At 47.8% G+C, this 11,318-nt stretch overlaps 2 protein-coding genes across 2 annotated transcripts; both read left to right on the top strand.

The window, feature by feature from the left end:
- Positions 1-212: 212 nt before the first annotated feature.
- Positions 213-2,652, top strand: EDB91DRAFT_1256276 (uncharacterized protein; the record flags this gene model as incomplete). The annotated part of the gene is made up of 15 exons (XM_041324130.1): positions 213-273; positions 327-462; positions 515-657; positions 713-764; positions 824-911; positions 965-1,018; positions 1,075-1,265; positions 1,318-1,409; positions 1,460-1,645; positions 1,696-1,840; positions 1,898-1,911; positions 1,963-2,078; positions 2,136-2,215; positions 2,265-2,399; positions 2,451-2,652. 15 exons carry the CDS (start codon positions 213-215, stop codon positions 2,650-2,652), a joined length of 1,695 nt encoding a protein of 564 aa, XP_041169493.1.
- Positions 2,653-5,601: 2,949 nt separating this feature from the next.
- EDB91DRAFT_1064118 (uncharacterized protein) lies at positions 5,602-6,472 on the top strand (the record flags this gene model as incomplete). Its single annotated transcript, XM_041314662.1, has 4 exons — positions 5,602-5,759; positions 5,836-6,069; positions 6,120-6,202; positions 6,258-6,472. 4 exons carry the CDS (start codon positions 5,602-5,604, stop codon positions 6,470-6,472), a joined length of 690 nt encoding a protein of 229 aa, XP_041169494.1.
- Positions 6,473-11,318: the final 4,846 nt, after the last annotated feature.

Here is an 11,318-nt window from a genome sequence, read left to right on the forward strand (position 1 = left end):
CACTCTACTGGCAGTGGCTGCTCAATCTTGCTTAGTCAAGCCGATCGGAAATCAAAACCATCTACTTAGCTCAAACTTAGCTAGTCAAGCTATTCTTCGGCTAGTCTAACTTTTGTACTACTATCGAAGCGCCCATCCAGCGTGCGATTATACTATGTTCGCGTGCCTTCGCGGCTGTCATCCATTCCCTCCTCCCGTTCACTGGAAAGTCGATGTCTGAAACTTATACCACTGCCGCCGTAGCTGTCTCCTCTGTCCATCTCCACATTTCCAGTAAGAATCTCTCATTTACCGAGTATCTCACCCTTAAACATCTTACTTCTTAGGTATTGTCATCCACGTCGACGATGCTTCGAAAAAGATGGTCGAATTTGTGGAGTTGGAGCTTGGTTCACAGCGACAGGAAGTCCTCCGCGGCTCAGGCAAAGACAAAGAACTTAGTGCAAAGTTCGATCACGCCATGTGAGTCCCATCTATAGTTGCCCAGGAATTCGGTCTGAACATTTTACCACAGCGCGGTGACCACTGAGCCGGCTTCCTTGTTGGTACACTGTCAACACCATTCTATGGGCGTGCTTCCGTGGAAGAGTATCGTGAAGTTTCCATTGGACAGACAAGACATTTTGTCCGATATAGTGGATCAAGATGGTAAACGAGGTGAACCAACCCGTCTCCGATCGTGTCGCATTAAGTTGATAGCTTGATGTTACAGTGCACGAGATGACTAGAAAGAAGATGAAGATGACTGTCGTCATTACAATATCGTCAGTATATTTGAAGATATCTTGTCTCAAAAAACAAACTAGCACCCTTGTCCTATCAGCGATAGTGTCCATACCAGACAGCTGCAGCCGACTAGCAGCGATGTTCTAGAGATTTGTCCAAGGTTCCGACTGCTGGTAATAGGGAAGGTGTGTCGGATCACTGTCTTCAAGCATAGATCGCTCACGCACCCGCTTTGTAGACTGGGGTTGGCAAGTCATCGTTGATCCACCAGGCATTTAAGATAGACGAAGTGGTTAAGTTGACGAAATTAGTACCGTGGACGACAGATGCTGACGCTCGCCCACCCAGCATGTCTCTGGACATTCGCGAGGCGTAGCCGATATCAATCGGGAGTTCGTCGCGCCACAAAACGGGCGATTTGTCCTCCACGATAGTGAGGGATTCGAAGCTGGCGACAGCGCCAGTTTTGCGGCTGCAAAAGAGTTCATCGATTGCCGACGCAAAATGCCCGCGCTGAAGGACAAAATCCATGCGGTTTGGTGTGATGTTGTAGCTGCCACCGTCACTCTACCATGCTAACACTGTTTATAGGCTCTGCCTCTCGATACCTCATGCGGATGGACGGTTGTTTGAGAACGGAGTCAAGGAGTTTCTAGAATCGAGGAAGGCAATTCTGGGCAATAGTGCGCATCGTTTACATCTTGTCTCTCGTAACTCATGTTCCAAACTGTAGTTCCGATCATTATTGTCTTCACCAAGCACGATATTTTTCTCGACACACTGGAGCTCGAAGCCATGGATTTGGAAGGATGTGATGAAGCCGCGCTCGAACAGTTCAAAAGAGACTCTTTGAATAATCTGTGTGTCAAGCCGCTCATGGATGTGGCTGGCAGTGACATCCTGCATGCAACTGTTTCCAGTAAGGGGCATTCGCCTTCTCTAGCCTGTGATTCTAATGTACCTTGACAGCAACGGATGGGTACGAAAATACTGTACGAGAGCTGATTGATCTCACAACTACAAACGTCGAAAAATTCGTCGCCTCAGAAGCGGCATTGGCTATGATGATAGCCCAACGAGTAGACATTGGTCTTAAAGTTAAGGCATCAATTGCGTATGCACGATCGCTATACTTTTGGTAGAGCCTTATTTCACACTTTACTCTTCACAGCATCGGTAGGAAAAGTTAGTCTCGTCACAGTCTTCGACGCCATTTTGTGACTTTTGAATTCTTAGGATATTGGAGAGGTCTCGGCTCGAGTATGAACTTCGCAGGCTTCACCATGAAGGATTGTTTGTCTGTGATCCACAAGGACGTCATTGCCGTATGGAACTTCAATGACCCTCACTGCGTAAGATGCCTATCTTGTATGGGTTAATATCTCAGGTTGTTGACGTGTTTTGCAAAGCACTTGGCCAGTGGCAAGTTCCAAGAGCTGATTCTACAAGATCTAGACAGGGACGACTTTCCGAACACAGCGGGATCTTTGTGAGTTGTTGTACTGTGAGATGCTTTCAGTTTATGGAGGTATTGGCAGTACATTTGGCCTCACCGTGGTCGGAGCAATAATAGGTATCATGACGCCACTGGCAGCTCCGTTTCTACCGATCGTTGCGCCCATTGCCGCAGGGATGGTCATGGCTAAATGGGTCTATGACATCTATCAACAGACGTGAGTGAAGCGTGATTTCGTTATTTGAAACGTGCTCAAAATAGCCTCTAGAAACATTACCTTACGGCGGATTATGGCCTACATCGTGGATTTAACATGTATCATGCAGATCGCGTTCCTGCTAGCGCCGACAGGGCCCATCTCTCGTCGCGTCATCAAAATTGCTATCAAAGCCTATGATGAGGCAGGGGAAAAGCAGTGTTCATTCAGCAATTCACTCCCATGTACCTTTAACTCGTACTGGAGGAGATGATACACTGGATGAGATTGTTAGATTGATTGAGCGCCACTCCATCAAGGCTGAAGAAGTCCAGGACCTGAGAACGAAGATTGGGCCGCGCATGGTGGGGTTGCAACTGGATGAAGAGTGGTAGATGGAGCCCGGGCCTTCATGATAGTGCTCAGTGATCGCAGTTTCTGTAACTTGGTACCTTGCACTTATCCTTCAGGACCTTCGTAACCTATATGCACGCGCTTATCTGATATCAGCTGAGTTATATCGAGCCAAAGCCTTTATTTATATTCTCTGACTTGATTGGTTTCACCAGCCGGGTTCTCTGGCACACTCAGCGTGGCGGTTATAACAACTTTATCAGCTCCGTCTCTGTGGAGTCAATCAGGTCGCAGCCCGGTTCAAAGGTGGTCTGTACGTTATTAGACTCAAGATTAAGCTCTTTGCTAAATAACGATGCTATCACTTTGCGTTCGATGTTTATTTTTTCACGAATATCCACCACGTCGTTCGTTCTGTGAGAGAGCCTCTCCCGCTGAATGTGGCATTCAAAACGAAACGACATGAATCGTGGCTCGAGCGCAGACCTTTATATCCGCAGAGGCAGGTCGTACCTGGGTTTCTTCACTTCTTGTCTTATTGCGCCCCCTTTCTATCATCATGTTTCACTAATCTACTGATACCTGTAACTGACAACATCATCATCGGATCGCGCCAAAGCCGAATTGAGTACACTCTTCGTGACCGGCGGTGCAGACTATGCACCTTTTGGTAGAAAGATGGATTCTGCATCTTCAAGACAACGTCTCGCAGAGCAAGTGAAGGAGACTGTACCTATCAATGCTGGATCAAGGTGCATTTATTCTTGCGCTCACTTGTACCCAGACCTAGACTGAACGTCCGGCGTTTGCTTCTATCCGTGCAGAGGAATAATTGTAGGTGTTCTATGAGCACCGATCGACTGTTGGAGCACGGACTGACCAGTATAAACGGTATTATTTCTGCGGCCGAGAAGGGGGGCGGGACATCAGTCCGGTTCGAATTCCGAGGCAGTTCAATGCACTTTGGTTCGTTAAGTCTCGTCATCGCTGACACCAAGTCTGATAGCGAGCGTAAAGTGGAGTTTTGGCGAAGTGAAGCCAGAAAGACAGTGAACTGTGATCATAAATAACACCACAGCTACAAGTCCGGTAGGCACCTGTGCAAAATGTGAGCATTACGCATTAGCAGATATTTCATATAGCACATAAAGTATATCACGATCATCCGTAAAGAGTGGGTCTCTACACATGTGCTGTATCATCCGACATAGGGCCAATGGCCCCAATGAACGATAAATAAAATGACGTTCCAGGGAAGTACGTCGCGCTTCCATATTGACCTCGATGCTATCTTAGTGCGTATTTCACCTTACCTAGGATCAACTGACAACATAAATAAATAAATAATAAGTATAGCGGGATCATCACATACAGTCTCGACTACCGGAGCAAAATGGTAGCCTATTACTGCTCGTGGAGGCCGGAGACGATACGACACTCAATCTGTCCACTTCATTGGACAAGACGTTGGATATCTGCGACATTGGTACAGTCCACCCAGGAAGAGGTTCGATACCAGCAGAGATTATCTCTGCCCCGCACCATGCACCCCAGCACTCAGCACTATGGTATCCCGCGATTCTGTCGACGTTCCCCGAAATGACTGGATCCAAAGCGCAGTCCCAAATATCTTTCAAACCTCAGTGAGTCTTAGCGCGCACCGCAAGTCCTTGCATTCACTGTATCCTTGCCAAAGTATGCTATTTTGCACGGGGCTCGAAGCTAGCTTGTACTTGGGGCTGTGCATTTGTTCGTTCGCAATTTCAGCACCAGGCCATGTACTTCATCGCTTACATCACCGCAATATGGTTTCGGTTCACCCCTCAAAAGATACCAGGAAGCTCGCTATGCCATAATATATCCTCCTGGCGTGCGAGGACCTGGACAGCATATCATTCATCAAGGTGAGCACCAGGGCGGGCAGAATCGAAGGGAAACAGTGGCGCACAGAACCGCAATTTGATCCTATGTCAGGTCGCAAGAAACGTTGTGCATCTTGCTCAGGTGTCGGTTTCCGAACGTTCTGGGGTAGATTTAGTAAGCTCGCGCTAGCCCTCCAAATCCAAGCATAAGGTTACCAGTACGTATTACATGATACTCCACAATAACATATTTTGATTATATGCACCGTTTCTACAGCACGATGAGCAGTCGACTTGTTGAGTCATCCGAGCACATGTACCAATCCTACCCCCAGTTACGGATCCTACAACCTACCACGGCCCGCTCCATCGGCCCTTCTCCCAGCATCGACTAGTGTGGCCGATGTCCGAGGTCAAACAACACCCGCCTGTGCAGCTTCTGCATTCATATCTAGCGCCACCATTTCCTAAGGTAGGAACATGGAGAACCTGTCGAGGTTCACGAGATCTCTCCCGTTCCATAGGGGGACGCACGCCCTGAGATGCTCTTGCGTTCACAGACGCCTCAAGGACCCATCATCTGAAAGACCTTGAAAGATCGAGCTCACTTGCACCTTCGCAGAAATTGATATCACTTCTTTTCAAGGAGAGGGGTAGGGAAGACGGTAATTTCTCATTTCCACCATAATCTGATCATTCATCGTAGCTGACTCTCTATCAATGGTCTTATAATTCAAATCGTTTGTCGTGTACTTAGTCTTCGCGCATCATTGCACGGACAATTGAACGATTGGCAAATGGTGCATTTACGGTGCAATTGTAGAATCGGTCGTCTAATTCAGGGAGATAGACGCCGTGTGTACATGTTGTGTCATGAGCCATCGGTGCGCATGCTTGGTGTCCATTCGCTCTCGTATTTCGCTGCGATCCCGTTCCGTATTACTCCCCACTGTTTGTACGAGAAACCAGACCACTTCTGCTTTCAGCGCGCACATCAAGATCTCCCGATGGCACCAAAAGTCGACCCTCAGAACCTCAGAAAGACGTTTGGGCGCTTTCGAGTTCTGATCGTAGGAAGGGCGAACGCAGGCAAAACGACCATCCTTCAGAAGGTTTGCAACACCACGGAAAAGCCAGAGATTTACAATGCCAAAGGAGACAAGGTGTGTGATATGTTCTGCGCCATGCGGGGGGTCGAGCGCTGATCACTTGTGAGTAGATCGATGCCACTGTCGTAGAAGGCTCGATATTGGTGTGTGCACCATCTGTCCTACAAGTACATGTGCATTGATGGACTCTCAGCGTGGAAATCACGACATCACGAACGAGATGGTATTCAAAAGCAATCCCGGTTTCGTCTTTCACGACTCGTGCGGTTTTGAAGCGGGCTCTGTAGAAGAATTCGAGGACATGAAGAAATTTATCGCAGAACGCGCGAACACGACAAAGTTGGAGGAACGAATCCACGCTGTGTGGTAAGTGACTCCCTCCTGGCATGCTGTGCTCGTTCGTCGATGTCCTACAGGTATTGTGTTCCGATGGACGATCATTGCCGAACATTCCAGCGGTCAGAGGAGAAGTTTTTCTCCGAATGCGACACTGGAAATGGTGAGCTTGTTGAACATGACCTTTGTCATGCTTGGACTAAATAGACATTCTTCAGTCCCTGTAATTGTGGTCTTCACCAAGTTTGATGCCCTACGTCCAGTTGCATTTGGAGAAATCAAGAAGCAACTGATCGGGGGTGTCGAAAGAAGAGCGCTTGGAGAAAATCGCCCAGCGTGTCGAACAACTATTCATGAGTACGGGTGTCTTGGATCGGTTGTATGCCCCCAAGAACCGTGCACGTCCGAAGTGCCATGTGCGCTTGCAGAGTGAGTCATCCAGCTCGAGATTGTTTTGTCTGGTATATAAATTGACGTGGGTCATCCAAGATATGAACAAAGAGGATACAGGCTGTGATGCACTACTAGAGCACACTACTTTTGCATTGGATGACGAAGAATTACGCTTGTGCTTGGTCTCAACACAACAGTCAAACCTAGAACTTTGTATCAAGTGTGCCATCGAGTGAGTTGTGTAGTTGTGTGTCCACATAGTCGTGTTCTAACATCATCTAGAATGGTTGTTGATTGTGCAAATAAGCAATCCTTGCTGCGTCTGACTGATCTTGAACGGTACCAGTATGACATTGCTAAGTGGTTTTCATATCTCAAAGTAAGACAATGATTGATTGAATATGATGATGTCTTGGTGATGGTGCTAACTAATGGTAAATATTGCATGGCTAAAACTGTAGACATGCTGATGTGTTGTCCCTTGATTGTAGTTGTTGTTTGATGATAGCTGGTAAGATTGTAGTTTGCAAAACTCAACCAGTATTGACAATTCTGATGGCTTGCTTCCATGGGCTTGTTGACAGTGGGTAAGTACCCCAACAGTTTATCATGCTGACACCATCCTAATGATCCTGATGCCTTGTTACTGCTGGCCTGTTGACAGAAAGTAAGTACCCTTGTTGGTTTCTGATTCTGAATGCATGCTGATCATCCCCATCCCTTGTGGCTGCTGGCCTGTTGACAGTACGTAAGTGCCTGGATGGTCTCTCATCCTGAACCCATGCTGATCATCCCCATCCCTTGTGGCTGCTGGCCTGTTGACAGTTTGTAAGTGCCTGGATGGTCTCTCATCCTGAACCCATGCTGATCATCCCCATCCCTTGTGGCTGCTGGCCTGTTGACAGTTTGTAAGTGCCTGGATGGTCTCTCATCCTGAACCCATGCTGATCATCCCCATCCCTTGTGGCTGCTGGCCTGTTGACAGTACGTAAGTGCCTGGATGGTCTCTCATCCTGAACCCATGCTGATCATCCCCATCCCTTGTGGCTGCTGGCCTGTTGACAGAACGTAAGTGCCTGGATGGTCTCTCATCCTGAACCCATGCTGATCATCCCCATCCCTTGTGGCGGCTGGCCTGTTGACAGTTTGTAAGATGCCTGGATGGTCTCTCATCCTGAAACCCATTGCTGATCATCCCCATCCCTTGTGGCTGCTGGCCTGTTGACAGTACGTAAGTGCCTGGATGGTCTCTCATCCTGAACCCATGCTGATCATCCCCATCCCTTGTGGCTGCTGGCCTGTTGACAGTACGTAAGTGCCTGGATGGTCTCTCATCCTGAACCCATGCTGATCATCCCCATCCCTTGTGGCTGCTGCCTGTTGACAGTACGTAAGTGCCTGGATGGTCTCTCATCCTGAACCCATGCTGATTCATCCCCATCCCTTGTGGCTGCTGGCCTGTTGACAGAACGTAAGTGCCTGGATGGTCTCTCATCCTGAACCCATGCTGATCATCCCCATCCCTTGTGGCTGCTGGCCTGTTGACAGTACGTAAGTGCCTGGATGGTCTCTCATCCTGAACCCATGCTGATCATCCCCATCCCTTGTGGCTGCTGGCCTGTTGACAGGACGTAAGTGCCTGGATGGTCTCTCATCCTGAACCCATGCTGATCATCCCCATCCCTTGTGGCTGCTGGCCTGTTGACAGTACGTAAGTGCCTGGATGGTCTCTCATCCTGAACCCATGCTGATCATCCCCATCCCTTGTGGCTGCTGGCCTGTTGACAGGAGGTAAGTGCCTGGATGGTCTCTCATCCTGAACCCATGCTGATCATCCCCATCCCTTGTGGCTGCTGGGCCTGTTGACAGGACGTAAGTGCCTGGATGGTCTCTCATCCTGAACCCATGCTGATCATCCCCATCCCTTGTGGCTGCTGGCCTGTTGACAGTTTGTAAGTGCCTGGATGGTCTCTCATCCTGAACCCTTGCTGATCATCCTGATGCCTTGCTGCTGCTGCCCTGTTGACAGGAGGTCAGTACCTTGACGGCTGCTCATCCTGAACCCTTGCTGATGATCCTAATGCTTTCTCCCTGCTGGTCTGTTGATAGGCACCAGTAAGTCCCTTGGCTTCTTAAGCTGATTCCATTGTAATAATATGCCCATGTCTTGCTGTTACTGGTTCTTTGACAGGTGGTTGGTCTCTTTATTGTATATTTCATAGAGATCATACTGACATCATGATATCTATTGGCCATTCATAGCCTAATGTAAGTCCTCTCTTCATTATTGTTAGACATATTGAGTCATTGTTGCTTACTATCCAACACATAGTTTTGTTGGAGTATCCATAGTAATTTCAAGCCCTTCTCCCATGGTCACTCATCTTCAATATTCTGATACCCTACCTAGAATGTGAGTCATTGCATACTCACCATGTGGCAATTCTGATCGGCACTTTCTCTCTAGCCTGTGAGTCATATGTTGTAACCTGTAACACCTAATGATTCTTATCCCTTATAGGAGGTATGATATTTCCTGTCTAAATCTACCTCTGCCCACTGATGCATGATTTTGTTGGTCTCACATAGCTCGTATGTCCATTCATAGATTCACCATTTTATAGCAGCACTAACCTGGTTCTCTCTCCCTGATAGTTTGTAAGTCATTTGATCATGGTACCACTATCTTCCGCTGTTTGACCATTCATGACTATCAATTGCACAGAATGTAAGTTCATTCATAACTTTCGAGAATGCCACATCAGGAATTTGACAATTCTTTGTTCCAGGAGGCAAGTGCTCTGTTTGACTTGTTTCCGGTGCTAACACCTTTCATCCGCTTCAATGAGTAGATCAAAACCCGGAAAGGTCGACTTGTGCCTGTCCTTCAGCCTGTAGTAGGTACTAAAGTTCCCGCATTGATCCTCATCATTCAAGAGTTTGCAATAGATTGGCAAGGGATCATGGTTTACTTCTACGAGCAATATCATTCAGACCGGCATTGGTTCGTTTCTGAATGCATGGTCAGCTACCATTTTAATCACAAGAGGCAGCTACCATCATCGTCCTCGAATACGCCGCCTTCCTCAAGCATGACGAGCAACTGGAATTCATCAAGTCCGCCGTGGACTATTACGTGAAATCTCCTATGGCTGTCACTGTGAAGAAAGTCGCGACGGAAATTGCTGGTCGGGGTTACAAGGAAGAGGAGTTGAAGAGAAGATTCTCAAGTTCATTCTTGAAAATCGCCTGTGTAAGTCCCTCGCCTCGTATCGAACCCGACACTGTTTACCAGTCGCCTGCAGCAAAGGACTTGGCAGCGAGGAAGTAGACGATGCTCTATGCCATGTTGTGCCACTATGATACTGAGCACTGAGTGGGTGCAGACCGCTGTCTCTTGCTTTCCAAGTTTCGATGTTCATTCCAATGCTATGTACTACTATACCGAGCACTCCAGCTTCAACTGCTGAGTGTCGCAGACTGTACTATCGGGTTTCACACCCCTTTTACCGCTCTCGTTATACCGTTTTCTACATTGTGAAATGTACTCGCGCTCGTCAAAGTGATCGTTGTTTATTCTTACTTTCAGGAGCGACTTGACTGCGGCGTGACGACGGACACGACTGACAACCCTGTCGACGCTCGTCAGGACATCACGCCGCCCGGGTGAATCAAGTCGTGTACATGAACGTTCGGGGAGAGCGTCGTGAACCCAAAGCAGACAGATCCTTGAAAAGGCAATCATAGTATTGTATTATTGTCTCATAGTTGAACACAATTTCGCGTATCGACAAGAATAAACGAGCGGGGACGAGGTGGACAGCAAGCCACACCGACAGGAAATGAGGCGGGAATATGTAAGAGCACCATGAAGTGTAGGTTTGGGTGTAGGCTCGACCTAGGTACCGCCTAAATAAGTTGACAAGCGGGATAGGGAATAGAGGTTAGATTAGTATAGGGATCGATTGGGCTCATGACGAGGGACGCACCGTTAATATACTTCCGTTCAGCTCAGTCCCTATCGAATCCATTCTTCCGTCCATCATAGAGGGTGCTCCAAACCATCCGCTGCGACCCTGGTGAATTTATGATCGCCTGTGAACAGGTGCGGTCATCGGACCAGGACAGACGGCAGTATTGCCAGTGGGTAGACCGTCCAGATGAATATTCCGTTTTAATAAGTATACTGGCAGACAGGGTTAGGCGACTCGGCGGTTGGAGTTGCAAGGCAAGCTTTCAGTATGTCGATTAGCGATGCTCAGTTAGAGTGCAGACCAGCAAGGACCAGGACTTACTACTGATGCAGTCATTGCTCATAGGTGTGAACAAATTTTGTGATTCTAGCCCAATTAGCAGTGCGAGAACGGTTGACAACAGACTTTACCAACAGTTGTGGCTTGCTGAACACTATGTAGAACGCGTGCTAGCATGCTTTAGAGTACCAAGGTAAGAAGGAACTTCGACTGTCTAATGGTGGAGACTCAGTGGGATGTAGGGTTAGGGTTAGACTTAACGAAAAGTTCCTCCATTGAGATTGACGATGAGCAACATATTTGTGACCATAAGATCTTGTAGCCGTGAATTGACCTTCTGGTAATAGTCAGCGCTCTTCTTTAACCCAGGAGGACATCTGATTATTCCGCACGTGTCTCGAGTATCTTGTTTGTAAGAGCGGTGATCTTAGCTAGCAGACTATTAATGACGTTGGTGGTATGGGCACGCGGGTAGATGCATCATGACTACTGAGTTTACTCAAGTGCCAACCTGCTTTCCAAAATGAAATAATATGTCCATGGTACTATCTTACGAGAGGCAGCCAAGAGGTATATACGATACATATGATTATTTCCTACAAAGAATGTTTGACCGCCGCCATTAGATGTGTC

Source organism: Suillus paluster (assembly GCF_016628075.1).
Source record: "Suillus paluster strain FC165 chromosome Unknown EDB91scaffold_181, whole genome shotgun sequence".
In the NCBI taxonomy this organism is placed as follows: Eukaryota; Fungi; Basidiomycota; class Agaricomycetes; order Boletales; family Suillaceae; genus Suillus; species Suillus paluster.